We start from the raw sequence: 22393 nt of genomic DNA on the forward strand, positions 1-22393 counted from the left end.
CATGGGAATGAATGCAGTATAAACATATTACAGAAACTGAAAAATGGCCTGTAAAGCACAATCTTGAGTAAAGCTGTAAATGAACTTGTGTAAGCCATAACCTGAACTTGGGTGAACTATTTGAAAAGGGTAGTACTGAAATCTTTACTTAGCAAAGTGTTTAAGGAGTGTAACCTTATTTAGGTAAGGATTGCAACCAAGACAATGGAGCTAAACTCGAATTAAACTGGGGTTATGCCAATAAAATGCCATAATTGGCTGAAATTATGCACCTGCTTAGGTGTTCTGCTGCAGTAGAAAAGGGTCTATGTAAATTTAAACTTGGATAAATTTAAATGAATTTGGTGATGAATACAATGCAAACCTGCTTGGACTGGGGATCATGAAAGAAATGGGAGGAGCTGCTGAGACAAGCAGAGGTCCAGCCATGGAGAAGGGAGACGAGCAGAGTGCTGAACACAGTGGTAGAAATCAGTTCTTGCATGCAGGGAGCAGCTGTGTATGGTCACACCACACTCCTGTCACCGGCTTTTTGACCTCCAGTAACATTTCTTATTCAACTTTGTATGTTTGGTGTTTGTATCACCAACAAAAGACAAAATAGAAGTTGCTCTATTGACTGCCAAAGCACAGGTAGGATCCTAATAAGTGCAGAATCACTAGGCAGCATCTTCTGGTCTCTAGGAACTGGCAAGTGGCTTGTAATTATCTGCAAAGGGAAATAATTGGCCCTGAAATGGGCTCGGTTGGTCAGAGCATGGTGTTAATAATGCCAAGGTTCTGGGTTTGATCCAGCTCTGGGTCATTCACTTAAGATTGATCCTTGTGACTTCCTGTCAACTCAGAGTATTCTGAGAAATTCTGTGAATGAGTTTGGGAGTTACTTTTCAGTCACCAACCAGAACAATACTTCAAGAAGGCAAAGGACAGGCTGCTGTCAGGAAACTTAAAACTATTTTGAAAGGCATCCAAACAGCAGGCATGGAGCTTGGACTGAAGGAGCACGCAGAATTACAGAGTCTCTGGTAGAGAACAGCACTCTCTGAAGCTCTGAGGATGTTTTTACAAGCCAAACACAACGGGGTGAGGTAATTGTTGCTTCCTGATACAGGATCTGAGGGGTGGAAGCTGCACCTTCCCCACGTTCCCAGCAGGCAGCTGCTGGCTCTGGCACCTCAGCTCAGGTGTCCCAGCGCCTCCTGTTCCTCTGCTCTGCGACACCCCCAGCACAGCTCTCCTGGGGGAGCACTGGCAACCTGCAGGCACCAAAAAGCCCTTGCACACCTCCTAAGAAATACCCAACTTAGATGCAAAACTGGTGCTTGCAGCCTTTCCCCTCACACATCCCTGCTGGATTTTCCCAAATGCTTGGGAAGACCCGGTCAGAAGTAACTCACAGCCAGCTGAAGGCACACTGTTTGCTGAGCCATCTTTCTTTTCTGTCAGTCCAGATCCACGAGGCTCTAAATCTGTGGGGCACTGAAATAAATCCCGAAGGAATTAACATGCCAGTGAGTAGGTGCTTTCAGAGTCTGTAGCACACTCAGGGATAGCTGCAGTTTTGCAGACATCAAACAGAGCTTTGGCACATTTTTTAAGCTTTCAGAGTGGATTTCAGTAGGATCTTCACCCAGCTGTTAAGTACACCCTGACTCTGTTAGGAAGAACACTTCTGGAGGACGTTAAAAGGCTCCCAGGGCATTTGATTTTTACTGGCATACACTGCAGTACACGGGAGATAAGGGAAGGATTCCTGGGGATTAAACAGCACACGGCTACGTGAAGGAACACACGAGGGGTGAGGGTTGTTACACAAGCAGTGGCTGAGGAAATGATCCCCAGGAGCACAGCTCTGCTTTCTCTGGCTTCCATGCTTTATGTCAAGTGCCCTGGTCAGAGCTATCAGTGCTCAGAACGCCACAGTATTTTAGTTATTAGTTGTTGATTGTGGGCTTTCAAGCATCTTTCTGTAAAATCCAAGTCACGACACCAGGAGAGACAGGATCCTAAAAATCTGAGTTTGAAAAGCAGGAAGGACAAACAGGCTGTATCCAGGCAATTCTGGCATGGGCGTGTGGGGGTGTGGCTGTGTTTGCTTCCACATGCCTCTGTTGCGATTCCTTATGGACTGCACCAAAAGCAGATCTCCAAAAATCTCCCGAGAGAGGTTTTTCACCAACGGGACTGTCCCCCTGACTGGAAATCACAGAATACCAGGGTAAAAGGGACATCAAGGAGCACCTGGCCCAACCTTTCTCAGCATAAGCATGGTCTTGAGTGAGAATTTATTCTCACAGAAGCATCAGCAGGGCTGCCAAAGGGGTGTTTGCTCTCTGGGCTGAGAGGATTGGCAGGGATGCGCTCTTATTTAACCAGCAGTCGGTCAGGGGGTCAGGACAATACTGAATAAAGCCCCTCTGGTCCCTCGGCTGTCCCTGACAGTGCTGCTCAGCACTTTGGGGGTCTAGCAGCCAGGTTTGTGCTGTCTCGAAAGAGCTTGAAGTCACCACAGAAGGGCAGCAAGGCACAGTTCTGCACCATTCCAGCATTTGCCTGCTTGTATCCAACAGGCAGGGAGATGGAAGGGTTTGCAAGAGCACACATGGCCATCACTTAAAGGATTTTTTTCCAGAAGATGGTGATTTTGGCAAGAAAATGAGAATCATCAGCCAGCAACAGGAAAACTCCCAGAACTGTAACCACGATAGTTGTAGTTATAACTATACTTTATAACTATCCATATAAAGCCAGGCTATTTGGTGATCTTTATTACAGCCACTAAAAATTCATGCTTTTAAACACTTATCTTTAATGCCTGACAGAGCAAGCTGTTTAAAAGATGAGATTAAGCATCTGGATTGATCATAGAAAGTTCATTCATAGGATTTCTGTTGGAGAGGAGCTCACAGCACCAGCCAGAGACAGATGTATTCAGAAAACCCACACAGACACTCAGCTCCAGTGTGAAAACATACTTAATCTCTACAGTAAATGAAAAGTCATAAATAATTCAAAAATGTGCACACCTAAAGTCTCTAACTCCTGCAGGGGATAAGCAAATCTGAAACCGCTCTGAATTCCCTGAACTCTGACAGTTTAGGTAACACAGTACAAAAATAAAAGTCATACCTCATTTTGGTTAAAAACCACAAGTCCTACACTTTGAAAATAAAATACAGCTCTAACTGCACTCAGGGCAATGTACACACACAGCTGTTTGATCTGCTCCGAGTAAGTTTCTAAAAGAGCTGAGTTAAAGGTCTGTGAATGCAAAGTTAATAATTCCTCAGAGTTCTTTTCTGATCAGTCAGGAATTACTTCAGTCCCAGATCTGCTCAGCACCAGAAGCAGGTGGGTTTTCGTGCAGCTCGATGTTTCCATAACAATACAGCAGAGCCAATTAAAAGCCAATTAGTCATGGACATTACGTTAAGGTCCAGTACTTTGCAAACTCTCCCCTGTTCAGTGTTCCTGCGCTGGGGCTGCCCATTATGCTGGGGACAAAGGCTCTGGGATGAATGGGGGCTCTTTCCCTGTCTCCATGGAAGCCTTGCCACGCTCTCTCTACACAAACCTTCCCAGGCACCTCCAGCGCCGCTTCCCCCTCTGATCTTTGCCCCAAACAAATGTGCTGTTTATTCACTCTTCTTCTCGTTTATGGAGACCCATTTGATGCTGTATGAATACCAATGAGGAAAGAATTAAACCTGTGTTTGAGAATCAGTGAGGATTCCTGCTGCCAGCTCTTCCTCAAATCCCCTTAACTCACACCTGCTGGAAAAGATTTTCATGATACTTGAACACTCTCCATGTTTTATAGGTTAAAATCTTAACCAACTCCCCTACTGCAATAAATATTCACTGTCAGCATCTCTGTGTTATGTGAACTAACTCTAGGATCTGAAACGCAAACAATCTAAATTATACTGCAGCTCAGACCAGAAGAACAATCTGCTCACACACCAGCTACAGTGCTCAAGAAATTCTAAAAGATTCCTAATGAGTAGCAGAAAATCAGCACATTGCAGGGAAGTAAAATGCAATATCCCTGTGAAAGGAATATCCCCAGTAGCTGTCCCGACCTCTGCAGCTCTGTGACACTTCCCAGAGCCCCTGCTCTGGATGTCCAGGCTTAGCAGTGCATTTGATTTGTGCACTACTCTGGGATTATTTCTTCCAGCACTGATGGCTGTCCAGGCTCCTTTCTGGGGACTGCTATTTCCCTGGACTTTACAGGAAATCCAGTTGTTGCTAAGCTAAATAATGCCACGAATTGTGCATGGAATAAGTCATTTGTTTTTAATGCAGCCAGCCCTACTCGAGGGGCTGAAGTAAGTGCTGGCTTCTCAGCGAGGTTCAGCTCAGCTTCTTCCCTACAGATGTTTTCCAACAGCGCCTTTCATTGCTGTTAAATTCATGATCTTGTTTACTCCTCGACTTTTGCATGCAATAAGGGAACTACCTCTGGTGTGGCTCCTCAGGAGCTGGGAGCAGCTGTGTTAAACAAAAGGCTCTGCAGTTCTGGTGTTCAGAGTGGCCTCAGCTGCTCTGCCCTGCAGCCAAAGTCCCCTTCCAGCTGCAGCTGGATTTACAGGCAGGAAGCACTGACAAGGTTTGGACAGCAAGGTCACGTTACACAACTTGTGTCAGCAGGACCCGTCTGCTAAGTGCTTTAGCTCTCAATTTTTGCTATTTAATGTGTTAAATAAAGGAAATATTCAATATTCACCAGACCAAAACTAATCTATGGGAGAATTTGGAGGGAACTTAATTTACTGTAAAAGTCTTGAATGTGGTTTGTTTTCTTCTTCGTGTGGATTCTTTGTGAGCAACACAACAGCTCCTATGAGTTTCTTACTAGGAGTCTTTTAAAATCCTTTATAGTTCTCATTTCAGTAACACTTTATGAAAATAATTTGCATATTATGTATGTTGTGTGAAAAAACCCAAGATTCTTAAAATAAGTTCAGTATCATGTGACACCTTTCAATTCCATAGACCTTTTTTACTATTTTACATGTAAACAGGAGTCACAGAATTAATTTTCTCTGTCAGCTAGATAGTATAATTCCATTTTAATTCCTCTAAAATAGCAATACTGCCTTTTAGTACATCCCTAGGTAGGAGCAAAACTGAATCAAAACAAATACTCCAATCAAAAGACACCAGCAGCTCCAATGGACTCATCATGCCTGTTGTTTCACATTCCATTCTTCTTACCAAAATCAATCCTTTATTGAATTATTAGAAAAGAAATCTATGTTATGAGGTTTGTTAGATTTTATTTTGTCTGCAGTAAGAGATTCCAATACACTCAGTGGTTTGTACTGTCTTACATGGTTGGGTAGAACATTTTCAACTCAACTACACAAATACATTGTGAGGTTTTCCCCTAGCACGTGCTACTCCCTTTCTGTGAAGGCACTCCCCCAGTGCTGTCCACTTGGGTAATTACAAATTCCTCAGTCAGCACCACCATTGTCCTTCACAATTAAATTACTGTTTTCAAAATATATTTTGTTGGCACCTTTGAGGAGTCCAATTCCTCAGTTGCATTATTTGATCTGTGTCCCGTCCCTCGAAAGCCATTCCTTTAAAACACATGGATGTGACATCCTCTCACTGACCTCAGACAGAGACAGTTCCAAGTGAGGCTGTCAGCAGTGCTGACACCCATTCTGAGATGCTTCTCACCTGCAAGTCCCTGGTTTCCAGGTGTGCCACCATTTCTGGATCATCCTTTTTGACTGCTCAGCTCTGCTTCATCCCAGTACTCACTAGACATGGATCAAGCTCCCTGTCATTTCTGAGCCCCAGGCACTGGGTGCAGCTACCTGTGGCCAGAGTAGACTATCCCATATACAGTTTCTAGAAGTCTTTGAGCTGACCTAAAAGTTACAGGTACTGCTGAGCTCTTCTTATCCAAAGGACAGCTGAAATCCACCTTCCTTTGGTTGCTGGGGAAGCCACCTCAGGCAGCCCTTGGGGTCGATGGCCCCGTTCTTCAGCAAGTCCCACCAGCTGCATCCCACCCAAGCTGTTTGTGTGCCGTGCTGGGCACATCTCCGTGTGCCAAACTTCCTGCAAGTCAGCTTTGCTTTGGCCTCTTTCCCAGGTCGGAAAGGGAGTGACCCCAGGTTCCGTGCCGGGGCAGCGTGGAGCAGCAGGAGGGAGCAGCCGTGCCGGGGGGCACACGCAGCGCATCCGTGGCACCGTGGGACCAGCGCTCGCCTACCGGCATCGCCGACCACGGTACCCAGCCCCAAACCCTGCCTTGCCTCACTCATCTGTAGGACCAGCAGCAGCCAAACTAACAGAGACATTAAACCACCACACCACAAACCAGGCCTAATGAGTCTTGAAATCCTAGACCTACATAAAACCTTGTGTCCCAGATTTCCACTCCTCACTTCCTGCATAATTTTATGTTTAATAAAAGACTGAACTTATCACTCAGAGCTATGATTTAAAACTGCTTTTTTCCACATGAGTCATGCCACCAAAACTTTTTTCCTGGCTTAAAAAGCATAAAGATTTCATTTCTCTGTAAATGGAAATGCAGAAATAATTTCCGAGGAAACAATTTGCAGTTAATATTCTGTACAGCCACACTCCTTGGAAACCTCCTGGCTGCTCCAGTGACTCTGGACAGGCCCAAACTGTTTAGCACATGTAGCATCAACAACTGCCATAACCTTGCACACTTTGGCTTCCCTGCAGTGATTTATTATTTTGGGCACATCCAGTTCAAAGATGACAAAAGCACTTATCTGACAATAACTCTGAGTTATAAGGCACCTTTACTGCAGACTGGAGAGCTGTTTGTAGTGAGAAAAAATTGGATTTTAGGTGTGGGGATTTAGGTGGGTGGCGAGCAGCTGCTTGGGAATGTTAAAAATAGTGACAGGTAAATACAGTTAACACTGTTGCATGTTCTTCATCTGGTTAGACTTAGAAAGTAAACCTGCTTTTACAAATGTTTTTATCAAATCACACACTTGGCCAGCTCAAAGGAGAGTTTCCACATGAAATTACACTACCCGTACTTCAAGTACAAACAGCTTTTTAGTATATATAAACTTTCACTTTATATATAATGTTTATATATATAAACATATATATAAACTTTTCATGCAAATAGCTGGTGGGGTTATAGATTTTAAAACAGAGGGAAATGTTCCATCAAGTAAAATAGGATTAGTTAGGCAGAAAAACTCACTCAGAGAGATGAACGAGTAAAAAAATTGTGTACTTGAACAGTAACTGCCCCCCCAACAGCTGATCCTTCACACTTATCCTTGCCTTAGAGCAACTCAAGGAAGGGAGTTGAGGTAAAACAGCTCCAAGTTACCCACAAGAAAGCACCAAAAGATTCAAGACTCTTAAAATAAGGATCTTTGCTGCAGCTGCCTCAGCCCCTTCCCAAGGATGCTGGGGGACCTTGCCTGGTGTTTCTCTGGGGGTTGAAGCTCTCACTTCTTTCTGGCTCAGGGTTTAACTGGGGGTTCTGGGGGTGCTGCTGAGGGGTCCCTGTTTCCCAGCAGAGGATCAGCTCTTCCGCTCCGTGGAGGGCCAGGCTGCCTCTGACGAGGAGGAGGAGAAGTGGGCAGGTGACCGGGCTCCCCAGCTGGACCACGTGAAGAAGATCCTGGCCAAGCTCCCTTGCTGTGGCAGTGGGTAAGTTTAATTCACTAATTACTGCTGTTTGAGCCCCTTACAAAGGTAATTTCATGACCTGAAGGTCCTGTGGCTGCAGTCAGAAGCCTTTTGCCCATCCTTTGTGGCGTGTGGGGAACAGCCTGCTGGATATTCCCACCAAGCCCTAATTAGCATCAGCTAATTTGTGATGATCACTCATTTGTGATCCGTGCTGCCAGGAGTTCTGCAGGAAAACTGGCTTTTACAAACACAGACCTTCACCATGAGGGTTCACTAACTCTTCCCTTTTGATGATATGTGTAGGTGTGATGAAAAGACGTGGAGAAAGCTGCTGTCTTACCTGGAGGCCACCACCCCTGAGGGCTCTGGGATGGCCCCTGCGGAGCCCACGGGGAAAACCTCCCCCCTCACAGAGCAGCTGGAGCTCCAGGGGCACCCAGAGAAAAAACTGGAAACAAATATGGAAGAGGTAACAGGTGCCAAGCAGAGTGTGGAAGAGTTCTTTATGCATCTTTAGGGAGCTGCATCTACATGTATTTATATTTCCTTCTGGCCATTCTGCTCTCTGTTGCTGATGCCTCCCACTGTGCTGTAGCTTGTCAGCTCAAACACCTGGTGCTTTCCTCTAACACCTGCATTTCTACTCTGGTTCCTACCCAAATCTGCCTTTGGAGGATGAGATGTACCCCAGGCCCTTCAAACGCTGTCCTTGACTCACTGAGGTTCCTCAGCTATGGATGAAATACTCCCCACATCCTAAGCACCTCTGGGAGCACAGTAACTTTTCAATAAATCCCTCAGGCTGACTGAGACTCCCTGTTTTGGAGTAAATTATCCCATTTACTGTGTCTTTTTCTTGGGCTTACACTGATATATTTATATCATCAATATATCAATATAATATAATAAAGTATATCAATAATATCATAAAATATTACTAAAATCAGTTCTCAGGTTAGCAGCATGTCCAGCTCCCCTTGAGCAGAGGTCATAACCACATTATTTAAAGGCCCAGTGCTGTATCCCAGCAGTCCTGTGGGACCTCACTATTTAAATACTGCAGACTTCAGCCACTGATGGGCACAGATTGAAGTGCCAGCAATCTTTCTATGACATAAAAATAGTGCATTGCCCTGATCTGCTTTCTCCCAAGCTTGTTCAGTATTTTATACCCCATCTTTAAACAAAGCAGGAAGCTTTCAGTAGTTCTGGAAGGATTCTGTGAATCAGTGAAATATTTAAAGTAAGGGTAAAGTATTCAACTTCTTTATGTGTTGCCATCCCTTGTGTTTCAGCAGTATTTCATATACTTTTCTCCCTTGACTAAATTAAATGAAAGAGTTTACTTGTTAGGGAAAAAAACTAAAACCAGAATAAAATCCTGCTTCTGCCTTACACAATGTAATTCAATGACCATTTATCCTTGCAATGTTCTGTAGAGAGACACAAAGGTTCCTTCTCTGCTGATTAACATCAGTCCACAGAAGAAAACTACCTGCAGGTAGTGCCAGTTTTCTTCTCCTTTTTTCCCATTCTGAGGTGCTCATCTTCTTCTGCAGCATCATACTGCCCTCTTTTTTTAATCTCTGCTGATGGATATTAGTTCTGTGCAGCTTGTCTGGAAGAGCAGCTTTATTAACAGATTTATTAACAGAGTCTGCCCGTGCCGGTGGAGAGAGCGGGGATCCGAGGCCGGCCTTCCCAGAGCGACGAGGGGTGGCCGCCTTTGCCGCACTGCCCTCCCTGCAGCACGTGGCCGCTTCCGGCGAACCCGGGGTCCCCGCAGCTGGAGCAAAGGTACAGCCCTGGAAGCAATTCCTAGGGCAGAAGCGGGAGATATCCAAAGCTCTGGACTTCGTTGTCCTCAGCACAGTGTAAGTGAGCGTAGTCTAATTGGAGGAGTGGTGAGCATCAGTGATATCAGATTTTTTACAAGTTCTTAATTCTGTCAAAACAAGAAAGAAGGAGAGTGATGAAGATGAAATCCTTTCCTCTTAAATCTACCTACAGAGCAACTTCAGGGGTAGTTGTAATGTGTATTCACCTATTTTGAATTGCCCAAAACCAGGCCTAGAGATGCTTCAGAGACAGAGTCAGAGAAGCGGGTATTTGCTTTATTTGGCGCTGGGTGCGTGGGGGATCGCTCCTCCTAACACACACACGCAGAGCACTCCATACAGTCCAGCATTATGTGTAAAATTTTTGAATATTCATCACATTCCTTGGGATAGGAGTAGTTCTAGAAATTACTTCTCGGAAGTCATTGATATCATTAGCAGACGTGCCACGCATGCGCTGTGTACCCAGGTGGTCGCACTGAGGAAGGCTCCTCTTCTTCCTCAGGGGTCTTTCTAATAAAGATCAGTAGTCTCCGTCACAATGCACTTTTTACCTTTCTTTCTGGAGCATGCGAAGTTCTTCGCTGGATGATTCAGCGATCTCTGTGCTGGTTTTCAGAAGATCCTGTTCCTCTTATCTTGACAAGATTAAGGCGAATCCTGCTGCTTAGGTATTGTGATTAACATTTGCTGTCTCTTACTAGTTTCTTCGTGCTTACGTGAGTTAACTATGGATCATCCCCCTTCTCAATCCCCCCTTTTCCTTGATCGTTTGTAATTCTTTACAAACCTTGCATGTCTTGAATGAAAGTACCCTTCTCGTTTCTAAGTTTGTGCTTTTGCCATTGTGTATACGCATTGAGATACTAAGTACCTAATATCATATAACAATATCTACTAATACAGTCAGTAAATAAGAACATCACAAGACAAATAACTGTTACAAACAATTGTTTAAGCCAGGATAAGTTGGGTAACCATGGTGTGAGTTTATCTTCTATCTCTTTAAACTTGCAAGAAGCGTTACCTAAGGTAATCTGATGCAAGGTTTGCGTTTTGTCCCAAATTGTAAGGTCCTTCCCATTTTTCCTGGAGTGGATTTCTGGAAGGAGCCTTAATATAAACCCAGTCTTTTGGATTCATATTATGGAAGGGTTTATCAGGTGGTGGTGGTTGACAATGAACAGCTGTAGCGCGTATTGATTGTAATTGTGGACGTAAATGCTTAGCAAAGCCATGGGCAGAGCCTGATACCAATAGAAATTAGTTTTTTGACAAATTTTGGCTCATTGTTGCTTTATTAAGTGATTCATCCTTTTTGCTTGTCTACTTGCTTGTGGCCTATATGGTGTATGTAGTTGCCACTGTATACTTAGTAGATGACTCACTCCTTGCACTACCTGGGCTACAAAGTGTGATCTCCTATCAGAATTTGTTTCCCCAAATTGTGGAAGAATTTCTTGTACTAAAGCTTTAACAATTTCTCTAGCCTCGTTTGTTCTACAAGGGAAAGCTTCTGGCCAACCTGAAAAAGTATCTGTGAGGACTAAGAGGTACTTGTATGTCCCTTTTCTAGGGAATTCCGAGAAGTCAATTTGCTACACATCTCTTGGTAAAACTCTTTTAGGGATAGTCTCTGTGCTTAGCCTAACAGTGGTATTAGGGTTGTTTTTCCTCCTTTGTCTCCTTTAATTTCAGTGCTATTACTTTGTCTTCTAAGTGGTTATGTAAGGCGTCAACTCCCTAATGGGTTTTAGAATGTTTGCTTTGGATAAATAATTTTAACAGTTTTCTGGGTATGACGATGAGATCTTTTATTTTAGCCCGCCCGTCTGTTCTTACTTGTCCCATTTCTTCCTGTATCCAATTTAAATCATCAGTGTTGTATGGTGGGGGTTTTTTTTTCCTAAGGATGCTAGAAGGGATTCAAGCTAGGGCTTGAACTTGAACCTTACTAGCCACTGCCTTTGCTGTTTTGTCTGCCGTAGCATTTGTCAGTTCAGGGATGGTGTTACCTTGGGAGTGTCTTTTACAGTGCATTATAGCTACTTTTGAAGGTTTTGACAGTGCTTCCAGCAAGTGTAAAATTTCAGTAGCATGCTTGATTTGTTTCTTCTGTGAGGTCAATGAACTTCTTTCTTTCCAAATAGCCCTGGGAGCGTGTACTACTGCAAAAGCGTACTTTGAATCAGTCCAAATGTTGATAGGTTTTCCTTCAGCTGATACTAAGGCTCCAGTTAGGGCTATTATTTCAGCCTTATGAGCTGATGCCCGCACAGGTAGCAGATTTGCTTCAAGGACAGCGTCTGTGCTTGTAATTGCATAGCCAGCAAACCGCTTACCATTCTTGACATAGGTGCTTTCATCAGTGAACCAGTTGTCTGCATTTTCTAGTGGAGAGTCCTTCAAGTCTGGGTGGCTAGAGTAAATCGCCTCCATGGTTTCAACGCAGTCATGCTGTACAGGCTCCTCAGCGGCCTTGCCCTGGAAGTAAGCTGCTGGATTGAAGATGTTAGTTACTTGGATAGTCACGTCCTCCGATTCTGTTAGGACAGCTTGGTGTTTGAGAAAGCGAGATGGGCTTAACCAGTGATTTCCTTTCTGAGTGAGCCCTGCTGACACTGTATGTGAGACAAAAATGGTTATCTGCTGGCCCATTGTGAACTTGAGGGCTTCCTCTATGTTCAGGGTCCCAGCTGCCACTGCACACAGGCAGGTGGGCTATCTTTGGCTGACCACGTCCAGCTGCTTGGAGAAATAAGCCACTGGCCTTTTGTACGGTCCTAGCTTCTGTGCCAGAAGTCTCAACACCGGTCCTTGCCTTTCATGTGAAAACAACAGAAAAGGTTTAATGACATCCAGTATGCCCAATGCCGGAGCTTGCATTAACTCACGTTTCAGAGTTACAAGTGCATTATTAGTCTCTGGTGTCCAGCATAGGTGGGTCCCCTCCGTTTCTTTTAGGAGAGTTTCACAATTAGTCCATAGCTGTAGATCCATAACTTACACTCTCTTGTCATTCCCAGAGAAGTTCTTAGTTTTGTTTTCTTTTATTGTAGTTGTCTGGGGCATCTGACAAATGGTCTCTTTCTTGTTATTTTCCAAGGCTCCCTCTCCTCCTGCCAGTTCATATTTCACTTTTTGGAGGACTAGCTGAGCCTTTTCAGGGGAGAGCCTATATCCGCTTAGTCCCAGAACATTTAAAAGACTTACAGCTCATTCCTTGCAGTCTTCATGGGTTCTTGTTGTTATTAGTAGGTCATCAATGTACTGCAGAAGTGTACCTTCCCAGAGTGTCGGTGTTCCAGGCTTCCAGTTCTTTAGCTAGTGATCTCCAATTCTTGTGAGGCTATTTTTGGAATCCTTGTGGCAATAGGGTCCGTGTAAGCTGGCTTTTTTCCCTGTTTTGGGGTTTTCCCATTCAAAGGCATAAATCTCCTGACTGCTTTCAAGGAATGGCAGACAAAAGAAAGCATCTTTTAAATCTAGAGCTGAAAACCACACCCAGCCACTTTGTAATTTTGTAAGTAAAGTGCAAGGATTGGCTACTACAGGATGCAGTGTTCTTGATACTGTATTTATCGCTCTCAGGTCTTGAACTAATTGATAATTTCCATTTGGCTTTTGTATTGGTAGAATTGGGGTATTGTAGGGAGACCTATACTCTCTTAACAACTCTTGATCAATAAATGTAGCAATTATTGGTTTTATTTCTACTGGTGCTCCATGCTTTAGAGGATATCGCTTAACTGACACTGGTTGTGCCCCTTCCAGGCGTTCAATAATCAGTGGGGAAGCCCGTTTTGATTTCTTTGGAATTTCAACATCTCCTACTAATGGGATCACTTGATCTGTTATTTCATTATCTATGGGTATTTCTCCTCTTTCAGCCTTGTTTGTTTGTTTGTTTTCCTAGGCCTGAGATGATTAAGGAATGGGTTTTCCCTTTCTCTAATCTTAGTGGTTTAACTTAAACTTTCAAGTCTTAGTCAGGTATCTTCGGGGAGGCTTCTTTGGTTGTAGCTTCTTTAGACAGTTTTTGTTCCATTAATATTTTTACTCTGCTGGATAATTTTAGACATTATGAAGGATTAGTTTTTAGGATACAAATCAACACACAAAACATTTCCATACAAAATGTTCTCATGCAAACATATCTTTCCATCAGGGCTATGCTCTGTTTTCTAGGAGACCAATTATAGCACTGTTGTAATGTAATCTTGACACAAACTAGAAACTGGGGCTTTACTGTTGGTGGGATTAAAAAGAAATTAATTCTCTTTCAAAATTAGTTTCATTAATCCAAGTAGCCTTTTTTTTTCTTTGAATTTTAGTGACTGAATTGCCTTCATCACATTCTGCACCCTCGTCTGAGATTGCAGAATGTGCTATAAATAGGTGGAGTGAGGCAAAGCTAAAATACCTTCTTAAGACATATGGCATGAGATTGAACAGCACTTTAGTTTGAGAGCTGGTAGAAGGCTTTTCTGTATTTTATTCATGTCCTATTTGCAGTCTATGGCTGCAAAAAGCCCTCCTGGTTTAGGAAGGGGGATTTAATCATTTCTTATGTAGCATTTGCTTGTGTTTTGTCAAGATTCTTTAATTCACTAAATAGTAAATAAAAAAAATTAGCTGAATTATAATAATTTTGAAGTCTTCTGAGGCAGAACTGGGAAGGTTAGAACATATTTGTATGATTTCAAGTATGTATAAATTCTTAAATGACAAGTGTGAACAAACTGACAATGCAAGCAATTATGGTGACACTTTACATTTCATTGGTTTTCATGCAGCTCCATCCCATGTGTTGGTAGGTTCTTAAAAAGTGAAAATTTGGCCCACTAGCGATTATTAAAAAGAAGTAAAACTCCTTGGGGCTAACACAAAGTGACAGCGTCCACGTGAGTAAATGGTTATCACATTTAGATGTGATTCTGCTGCTTGCACTCTCTCTGCCCTCAAACTGCTTTCTTTATCGTCAATGCAGGGATGTTTGACATTCTTAGAAAAGAGAAAAGAAACAGATTTCCAAAAAAAAAAAAAAAAAAAAGCCAGGTGAAATTAATGCAATGTTAATTGCATTAATTTAGTCAGATGGAGTTTTAGTTTTTATTCTATGAAGTGCTTGTTGCACCACTTTTGTTGTTTCCCACAGATTTGGAGTGGGATTTCCTCCAGTTGATTGTTCAGCAGAGGGAGTGAGACTGCCTTCAAAAGTTTTGCAAGAGTTGCATCTGTGAATCGGGCACGTGAGTTGCCTTTTTTTTTTTCCCCCAGATTTTCGTAGGCTTCTGTTTTTCACCGTGGATCAGTTCACCTTGGATCAGTTTGCTCTTTTTGTTCCAGTGATTTTTTCTTTTGGACATGTGTCACAATCCGTTAATACAAGTAAGGGTCGTGATGGTTTGTTTACAGATCTCAGAGTGCAAAAGGACACAAGGGATTTCAGTTTTAATCACCTTTTCACCTTTTTTAAGTACCCACAACATGGTAATGTGATAGAGGAGAGAAAGAGAGAGAGAGAGAAAGAAAAACAAAGTAAAAGAGTAGAGAGGAAGAAAGGGGGGGCAATGGCTACCAACAGATGAGACGAAGTCCTCGTGGTCTGCTGCCAATAGATTTGTCTTCTTTCCGTGGGGAGATCTCATCTCAGTTATTTCAGAAAGTCCCTTTATAGGCCTTTTTCGAAACGAGGGGCAACTGGCCAAGACCGTATCTATGTTTCGTAATAACATTGCAAAACTAAAAGCTAGCCCTAACTATCACAGGTACATACCAAGCATGCCTTTCTCCTATGCTAACTATGATTTACCAAAATATGAATATCGATCTAATATCGATATCCAACTGAGACGGACAAAAACTCTTAACAGTTTAGAGTTAGAAAGTGTATGTTTTATTTTTGCGTGGGATAGCTCCCTAAGTCGCAGGCCCTGATACAAGCAAACATGATACCTTTTATTTCCACATATTATGAATATCCAAAATACAAAATGCATATTCATAGTGTTGACACCTCCCATTCTCCGCTTTGTATGGAAATGAGCTTACATGTCATTAAGCATGCGTAGCGTGTGATCTGAATGGAGTTGGTGGTCTTGAATTGGGTCAGTGGTCCTAAGGAAGATGAAGTAACTCATCTTCCTCACTCTGACCTTTATGCCTTTCTGAGTTTTAACAATTCTAATTACTTTAGTGACCTCTAAGTTTCTTCTTGCTTGACTTTTGGATGGGCTCCCACCAAGGGAGGAAATTGGTAATTGTCTTTATTCTATACACCAACTTATCAATGTTTCTGCTCATTATTCTAAGCACAGCTAAACAAACATGCAAATGACAGATCATCAGTTATTTGGTAATCAGTTACTAACATCTAAAACTCTCTTTCAGGTCCAGCTCTCCTAACTATTTTGATTAACCCTCACTGGGCCCAAGCCTACAACTGAAATCCCAAGCCTATGACTAAAATCTTTCTGTTTCCTCTAAATCTATGTTTCATTCCCACCAAGGGAGGAAATTGGTAATTGTCCTTGTTCCCTACACCAACTTATCAATGTTTCTACTCCTCATTCTAAGCACAGCTAAGCAAACATGCAAATGACAGATCATCAGTTATTTGGCAATCAGTTACTAACACCTTAAAACCCATTTCAGGTCCAGCTCTCCTAACTATTTTAATTAACTCTCACTGGGCCCAAGTTCTTCCTATTCCAACTAATCTCAACACAGGCTAGCCTACAACTAAAATCTTGATGTTTCTTCTAAATCTATGTTTCATTCCCCACTTCTCTTTTAACAGCGAGTAAATTCCTTTTACTCAGTACGCAGATTTCCTCTTCCTTTATCCAAGCGGCGTGGTCAGCCTTTTGCTCATTCAAGACTATACCATACGCTTTGGATAGTGATGTCAAGGCTGCTATTCTCCACAGCATCTTCCAATACCAAACAAGCATCACCACAGATAAAATCCAACTTGCACTAACTAAAATGAGCAATACAATAATAGGATGAATGAAGGCATTGAGTATACCAGTTGCTGTCGGTGACCATCCGAAAAGCACATCCCACCAGTGATGAGACAAATGTCAGATTCATTCCTATAGGGACAGGCAAGACTTCTTGGACAGTAATCATGCTTGTCTTTATATACTGATGTGATTCTCCAATTTTCGTCAAATTCCAAATACACAAATTAAGTTGGGTTGTCATTTATGATTAAATTGTCTATCGTTATGGTGGGACATGCCATCCTGAGGCAGATGCAACCTCTTCCGTATACGCTAGCCGCGTTGTTTGGTTAATGGAATGCACCTCAAAGTGGCAAATGCTTTGGTCTGTGTCCAAACAAATGTCTTTACCTAAAATCCTTCCACATATGTACCCTAACTGCTCCCTCATAGAGCAGGGCTCCAGGTTAATGGTTTGCCACTGGCTTTTAATTTCTCGTGCCCACCTTCTGTGTTCAGAGGGGTAAAATACAGTTCAATTCATGGTCTTGTTCTTCTGTATCTTCCCAATCTGGTAATATTTTGGACAGTTTCCAATGCTTATCACCCAGGGCCAGCAAGGAGGATTGCAACGGTTGCTGCAATTTAATTAAGTCACTCCTTACCGCGGTCAATTTGTTCATCATATGCTTTTGTTGCACACCCCTCTATTTTCAGTCGAAACTTAATTGCTCAAGCGTTTGTCACAGCATTCAGGGCCAAATCGGATAAGCTTCACGGGCGGATGGTAAGCCTCATGAAACCCATCCTACATAAATGCATATTTACATCTTCAAACATCCCTTCCTTCCCACAGGCTTGCGTTTGTGACTTTGAGCATTTTGTTCAAAGCCTTCCGAAAGTGAGGATCATATGCCTTCCCCTGGCATCGGGATATTTCAGTCGCGTTAGACTGCAGTAGTACTACTTTAACTCTTGTTACGATTGTAAGAATAAAGTCCCAACTTTCCACATAATGTCCATCATAACTGAATTCATCCATCTCCTTTTTGGGTCAGCTTCAGCTTCAGTTCGTTGTCGCCTGGCGTTACCTCCCAAACTCCCTCAGGGGCTTTGCACACCCGGGAGTGATGAATCCAGGCCTTCTGCTCTTTGATCTTGATTGCAGTGAAGGTGGTGAGGATCACCTGGAACAGTCGTTCCCACTGCGGTTCCAAAATCTTCTCTGCAAGAGACTTTACATACACATAATCTCCAGGTTGTACATCATGTACTGGCCCATCTAATTCTCTGCTTTGGGCCCCAGCCACATATTTTTCAATTTCTCTCAGTTGTTTCCTCTATCCAAAGACATAGTGGCTGGAACTCCAAAGCGGGGTATTATTTCTTGCAACAACGCTTTGGTCACCTCTCATGCTTTAGCCCTCCTAGTGGGAAAGTTTAGCGGGGGGGTCCCGGGTGCAGGGGAATCCCACCAGAGACACGATACGGACACCGATATGATTTTAGCATCGTGCTCCAGTTTTATTGTTTACTTACACCAAGTTATACTTTGCCAAGTTCACGCCCCATTCCCACGAGAAAGCCTCTATGCAGCGGGGGAGCTGACTAGTGTATACCTTTTCCCAAAGCTGTTCAAGGCTGCTGGCTAGCAGGTGCCTCGCAAGCCTATCTTCAGCCTGAGGCCCTGTCAGGGGTACTTCTGCAACAGCCCTGGGATGCCCAAGCTCTCCTGGGGTATCCTACGCCCCCGCTCCACAAGGAATTCCTCTACAGGAAAGGCCTCTGGCTATCCTGAAAAGGTCTCTGTTAATACCAATAGGTATCGATACCCCCCTTTTCTGGGTAATTCAATTTGCCACTGTTGCCCAGGTCCGCAGCCTTTCCCAATTTGTCCAGCTTTAGGTTTTGGAATATTCTTAGGATTAGTTCGGAGGCAAAGACCACACTGGCGAGTTACTTGTATCACTGCACCTTGCAATCTCCTAGCCGTAATCCTATCTTTCAAATAATTGGACAAAGCACCCATTCCCCAGTGTGTTTTCTCATGTTCTTTCTGCACCAGTGACCCCAACAAATAAGAAGGTACTATGAGCTTGTTATACTTAGTTAAAGCCCATCCCTCTGATTATAACTTGCATTTTCCTTTTTTTTATAAGTTTCTTATCTTTCTTGTTGTATTCTGGCCTACCTTCAAGGCAAATCTTTCCATCTGGTATTAATGTTGCCTCTACCTTTTCACTGGGTACTTCACCTTTGGCTGCGTCTTTTGCCTCTCTGTCCACCAGCATATTTCCCTCTTCCAATTCAGAACTCACTTTTTGGTGTGCTTTAATGTGCACGATAGCTACCTTCTCAGGTAACTGAACGGTGTCCAAGAACTTCAGTATTTCCGGTGCATGCTTGATACTCTTCCCTTGTGAGTTTAACAGTCCTCTCTCCTTCCAAATGGCTCCGTGTGCATGAACCACCCCAAATGCATACCTTGAGTCTGTATAAATATTAATCTTCTTTCTTTTTGCCAATGCCAAGGCTCGGGTTAGAGCAATTATTTCAGCCTTTTGTGCAGAGGTGTTTGTTGGCAATGGTCCAGACTCTATGACCTCTCGGCTGGTGGTAACGGCATACCCAGCAGGTCTTTTTCCACTGATAACATAACTGCTTCCATCAGTGAAACAGGTCTCAGCGCCCTTGAGAGGGATGTCCTTCAGATCTGGGCGATTGGAGTAAGTGGCCTCGATTGTCTCCAGGCAGTCAGTGGATCACCGGTTCTCCCAGATTCCCACTGAGGAATGAAGCTGGGTTCACAATGTTAGTCACCACAATTTCAACATCATCTTGTTCTACCAGTATGGCCTGGTACTTCAAGAATCTCTGAGGGGAGAGCCAATGTCCCCCTTCGGCCTCCAGGACTGCAGATACTGTATGAGACACTAGCACAGTCATTTTCTGGCCCAGGGTGAATTTGCATGCCTCTTGGATGTTTATTGCCACTGCTGCAACAGCTCTGAGGCATCCTGGCCATCCCTTGGCTGCTGCATCCAGCTGTTTGGAAAGGTAGGCTACTGCCTGCCGATACGGGCCCAAGTCTTGTGCCAGTATTCCCAAGGCAATCCCTTGCTTTTCATGAGAAAACAAAAAGAATGGTTTACTCACGTCTGGAAGTCCCAGGGCTGGAGCTGACATGAAGGCCTTCTTCAGTTGGTCGAAAGCCTGTGTTGCTTCCTTTGTCCACGGCAGGCTCTTGTTTCCTTCCGTAATCAATGCATATAAAGGTTTAGCAAGCGACCCATAATCATTAATGCACAGTCTGCACCACCCTGTCATACCTAGAAAACTTCTCAGCTCTTTTGCTGTCTGGGGTTTTGGGATCTGGCATATTGCTTCTTTGCGCTCTCATCCAAAGGTTCTTTGTCCAGCACTTATTTCATAGCCCAGGTAAATAACTGTTTGCTTTACCATCTGGGCCTTCTTTTGGGACACCCGATACCCTTGCAAGCCCAAAAAGTTGAAGAGGCTTACCGTCCAGTTCATACATGCCTCTTGGGTCTGGGTGGCTACCAAAAGGTCATCCACATACTGAAGCAGCTGTCCTTCTCCCGGCGGGGGTTCCCAGGATTCTAGATCCTTTGCAAGCTGTTCTCCAAATATAGTAGGAGAGTTCTTGTACCCTTGGGGTAATACACACCGTGTGAGTTGAGTTTTGCGTCCACTCTTGGGCTTCTCCCACTCAAGTGCAAAAATTTTCTGGCTGGCTTCATGGAGAGGGAGGCAAAAGAAAGCATCCTTCAAATCTAAAACGGTAAACCAGGTTAGTTCAGGTGTTAAACGAGTTCATGCGGTGTAAGGTTAGCAACCACTGGGTATAAATCCTCCGTCACTTTATTGACTGCTCTCAAATCTTGTACTAACCTGTATGACCCATCAGGTTTCTTCACGGGTAAAGTTGGAGTATTAAAATCAGATTGACACTCCCTTAACAATCCAATTTGCAAAAAGTTCTCAATAATTGGCCTGATCCCTTCTCTGTCTTCCCTTTTCAAGGGAAATTGCTTGGCCCTTACAGGCCGTTTCCCTTCTTTAAGCTTGATTTGAATTGGCAGGGCATTCTTTGCCCTCCCTGGGGTACCAGAGGCTCACACTCCAGGGAATACTTGATCCATTATCTTCTTCATCATTTCTTCTTCATTCGCTATTTCCGTTTCTTTGGTTATTAGCATTAGGCTCAGCAACTCTAGATATTGTTGGTCTTTTACTTCCAAACTGATTTCCCCATTTTTAAATATTATTTTTGCCTCCAGCTGCTCTAGCAGATCTCTGCCCAAAAGTGCAGATGGAGCGTTAGGCATATATAAAAACTGGTGAATTCCCCACTGTTTTCTCAATTTATATTTCAGTGGTTTACAAAAGTATGCCTTTCCAGATTGGCCAGTTGACCCTGTCACTACCAAATAACCCCTTGATATAGGTATCAAAGCTTTATTCAACACTGAATATGTTGCTTCTGTATCTACTAAAAATTCCACTTTCTTTTCTTCGTTCCCTAGTTTAACTATAACCAGAGGGTCCCCTAGGGTAGCGCCCAGTCTTGCATATGAGCAACCACCCCCGCACCTCTCTGGTCATATTTCTTTTTCATCACCCTTTCTCTTTTCTGGGCACTGGTTTTTCCAATGCCCAGGTTTTGCATAAGGCACACTGGTCCCTTCCTAGTCGGGGTGGTCCTTGTCTTGGTGGACCTTGCCCACGTCTTCCTTTTTTTTTCCTTCTTTTACCACCCTTATTAATTTTTGCATTCCCTCTCCCCAATTGCTATAAATGCTCCGTGCCACACTAAGCAAAGTCTCTAGATTCCGGATTGTTGGACCTTGCATCTTCTGAAGCTTCTGCCGGATGTCTCCTGTGGATTGTCCTAAAAATAAATTTACCAATTGCTGCACTCCTTCTTCCGGTCCAGGATCCGAGGTGGCATGGCGACGCATCGCATCTCGCAAGTTGTCTAAAAATTCAGAAGGTGTTTGAGAGGGACCCAGCTTCATAGCATACAGGGCTGAGCAGTCTATGGCTTTAGGGATTGCTCTTTCTAGCCCTTTTATTATGAATCCCCAGTACCTTTTTAACTGTGCCATTTCATCTGGCTCATTAGGGCCCCACTCTGGATCCTGAAGAGGAAGTACCTTTTTAACATCCTCCTGTGTTATCCTGCAATCATCTTCAGCCATATTCACAGGTGTCTTTATAACTAATTGCTTTTCTGATTCAGGTAGAGCATCAAGCAGTAACTGGGTATCAGCCCAATAAGGATTGTGTTGGTTCACCATAAATTTAAATTTCTTAGCAACCCCAATATTGGGTCACTCTGGTAATTTCTGGCCACTTTTTCCCAGGCTTCTAGATCTATAATAGAAAAGGGGATTTTAACTAATACAGGAATCCCTTCATGATTTACTGCTTCCCTTAAAGGTGCTTGTATGTTTCTTTTAATTTGCCCCCGGGTCCTTAATGTTATAGGACCCTGTGGGGAGGGTGATTCATCCTCTTCGCTGTCGCTGCTCGGTAAAGGTGGGTAGAGGTTAGTTGTTCTTGATTTCCCAGAGGGAGATGAACTAGAAAGTGGAGCGGGGTTTGGGGATGGAGATGATGGTAACTCTGATTCTGTATCATTTGCTACCCCTCCCCCATCTCCCTTTTTAGGGGGTGACTTAAGTAGATCTGCCACTTCTTGTTCTTGGGCTTCTACCTGATATACCTTGTCAGGATGGGTACATCTCTGGTTTATTGAACATGCACCGCAACATCGCTTAGGTTTTTCATTATTAACTTTGTTATCCTTTTCAAAAGCCAATACTAAGGGATCAGAGGGTGGTCTGACCCAAACTCTTTTTGTCACTCAGGTTGATTTTGAAGAGTGAAAAATAATTCAGCATAAACAATCTCTGGCCATTT

The 22393-nt window shown here is 43.4% G+C and overlaps 1 protein-coding gene across 1 annotated transcript in view; it reads left to right on the forward strand.

Annotated features, from left to right (window-relative positions):
- The window catches only part of LOC116448886, a 34929-nt gene extending 28713 nt beyond the window's left edge, over nucleotides 1-6216 (forward strand). The window contains exon 9 of the mRNA XM_032119907.1: nucleotides 6116-6216. Coding sequence (XP_031975798.1) covers nucleotides 6116-6131 — 16 coding nt within the window. The 3' untranslated portion in view covers nucleotides 6132-6216. The remainder of the gene's footprint in view (nucleotides 1-6115) is intronic.
- Nucleotides 6217-22393: the final 16177 nt, after the last annotated feature.

This window comes from Corvus moneduloides, chromosome 10, assembly GCF_009650955.1.
Source record: "Corvus moneduloides isolate bCorMon1 chromosome 10, bCorMon1.pri, whole genome shotgun sequence".
Lineage (NCBI taxonomy): Eukaryota > Metazoa > Chordata > Aves > Passeriformes > Corvidae > Corvus > Corvus moneduloides.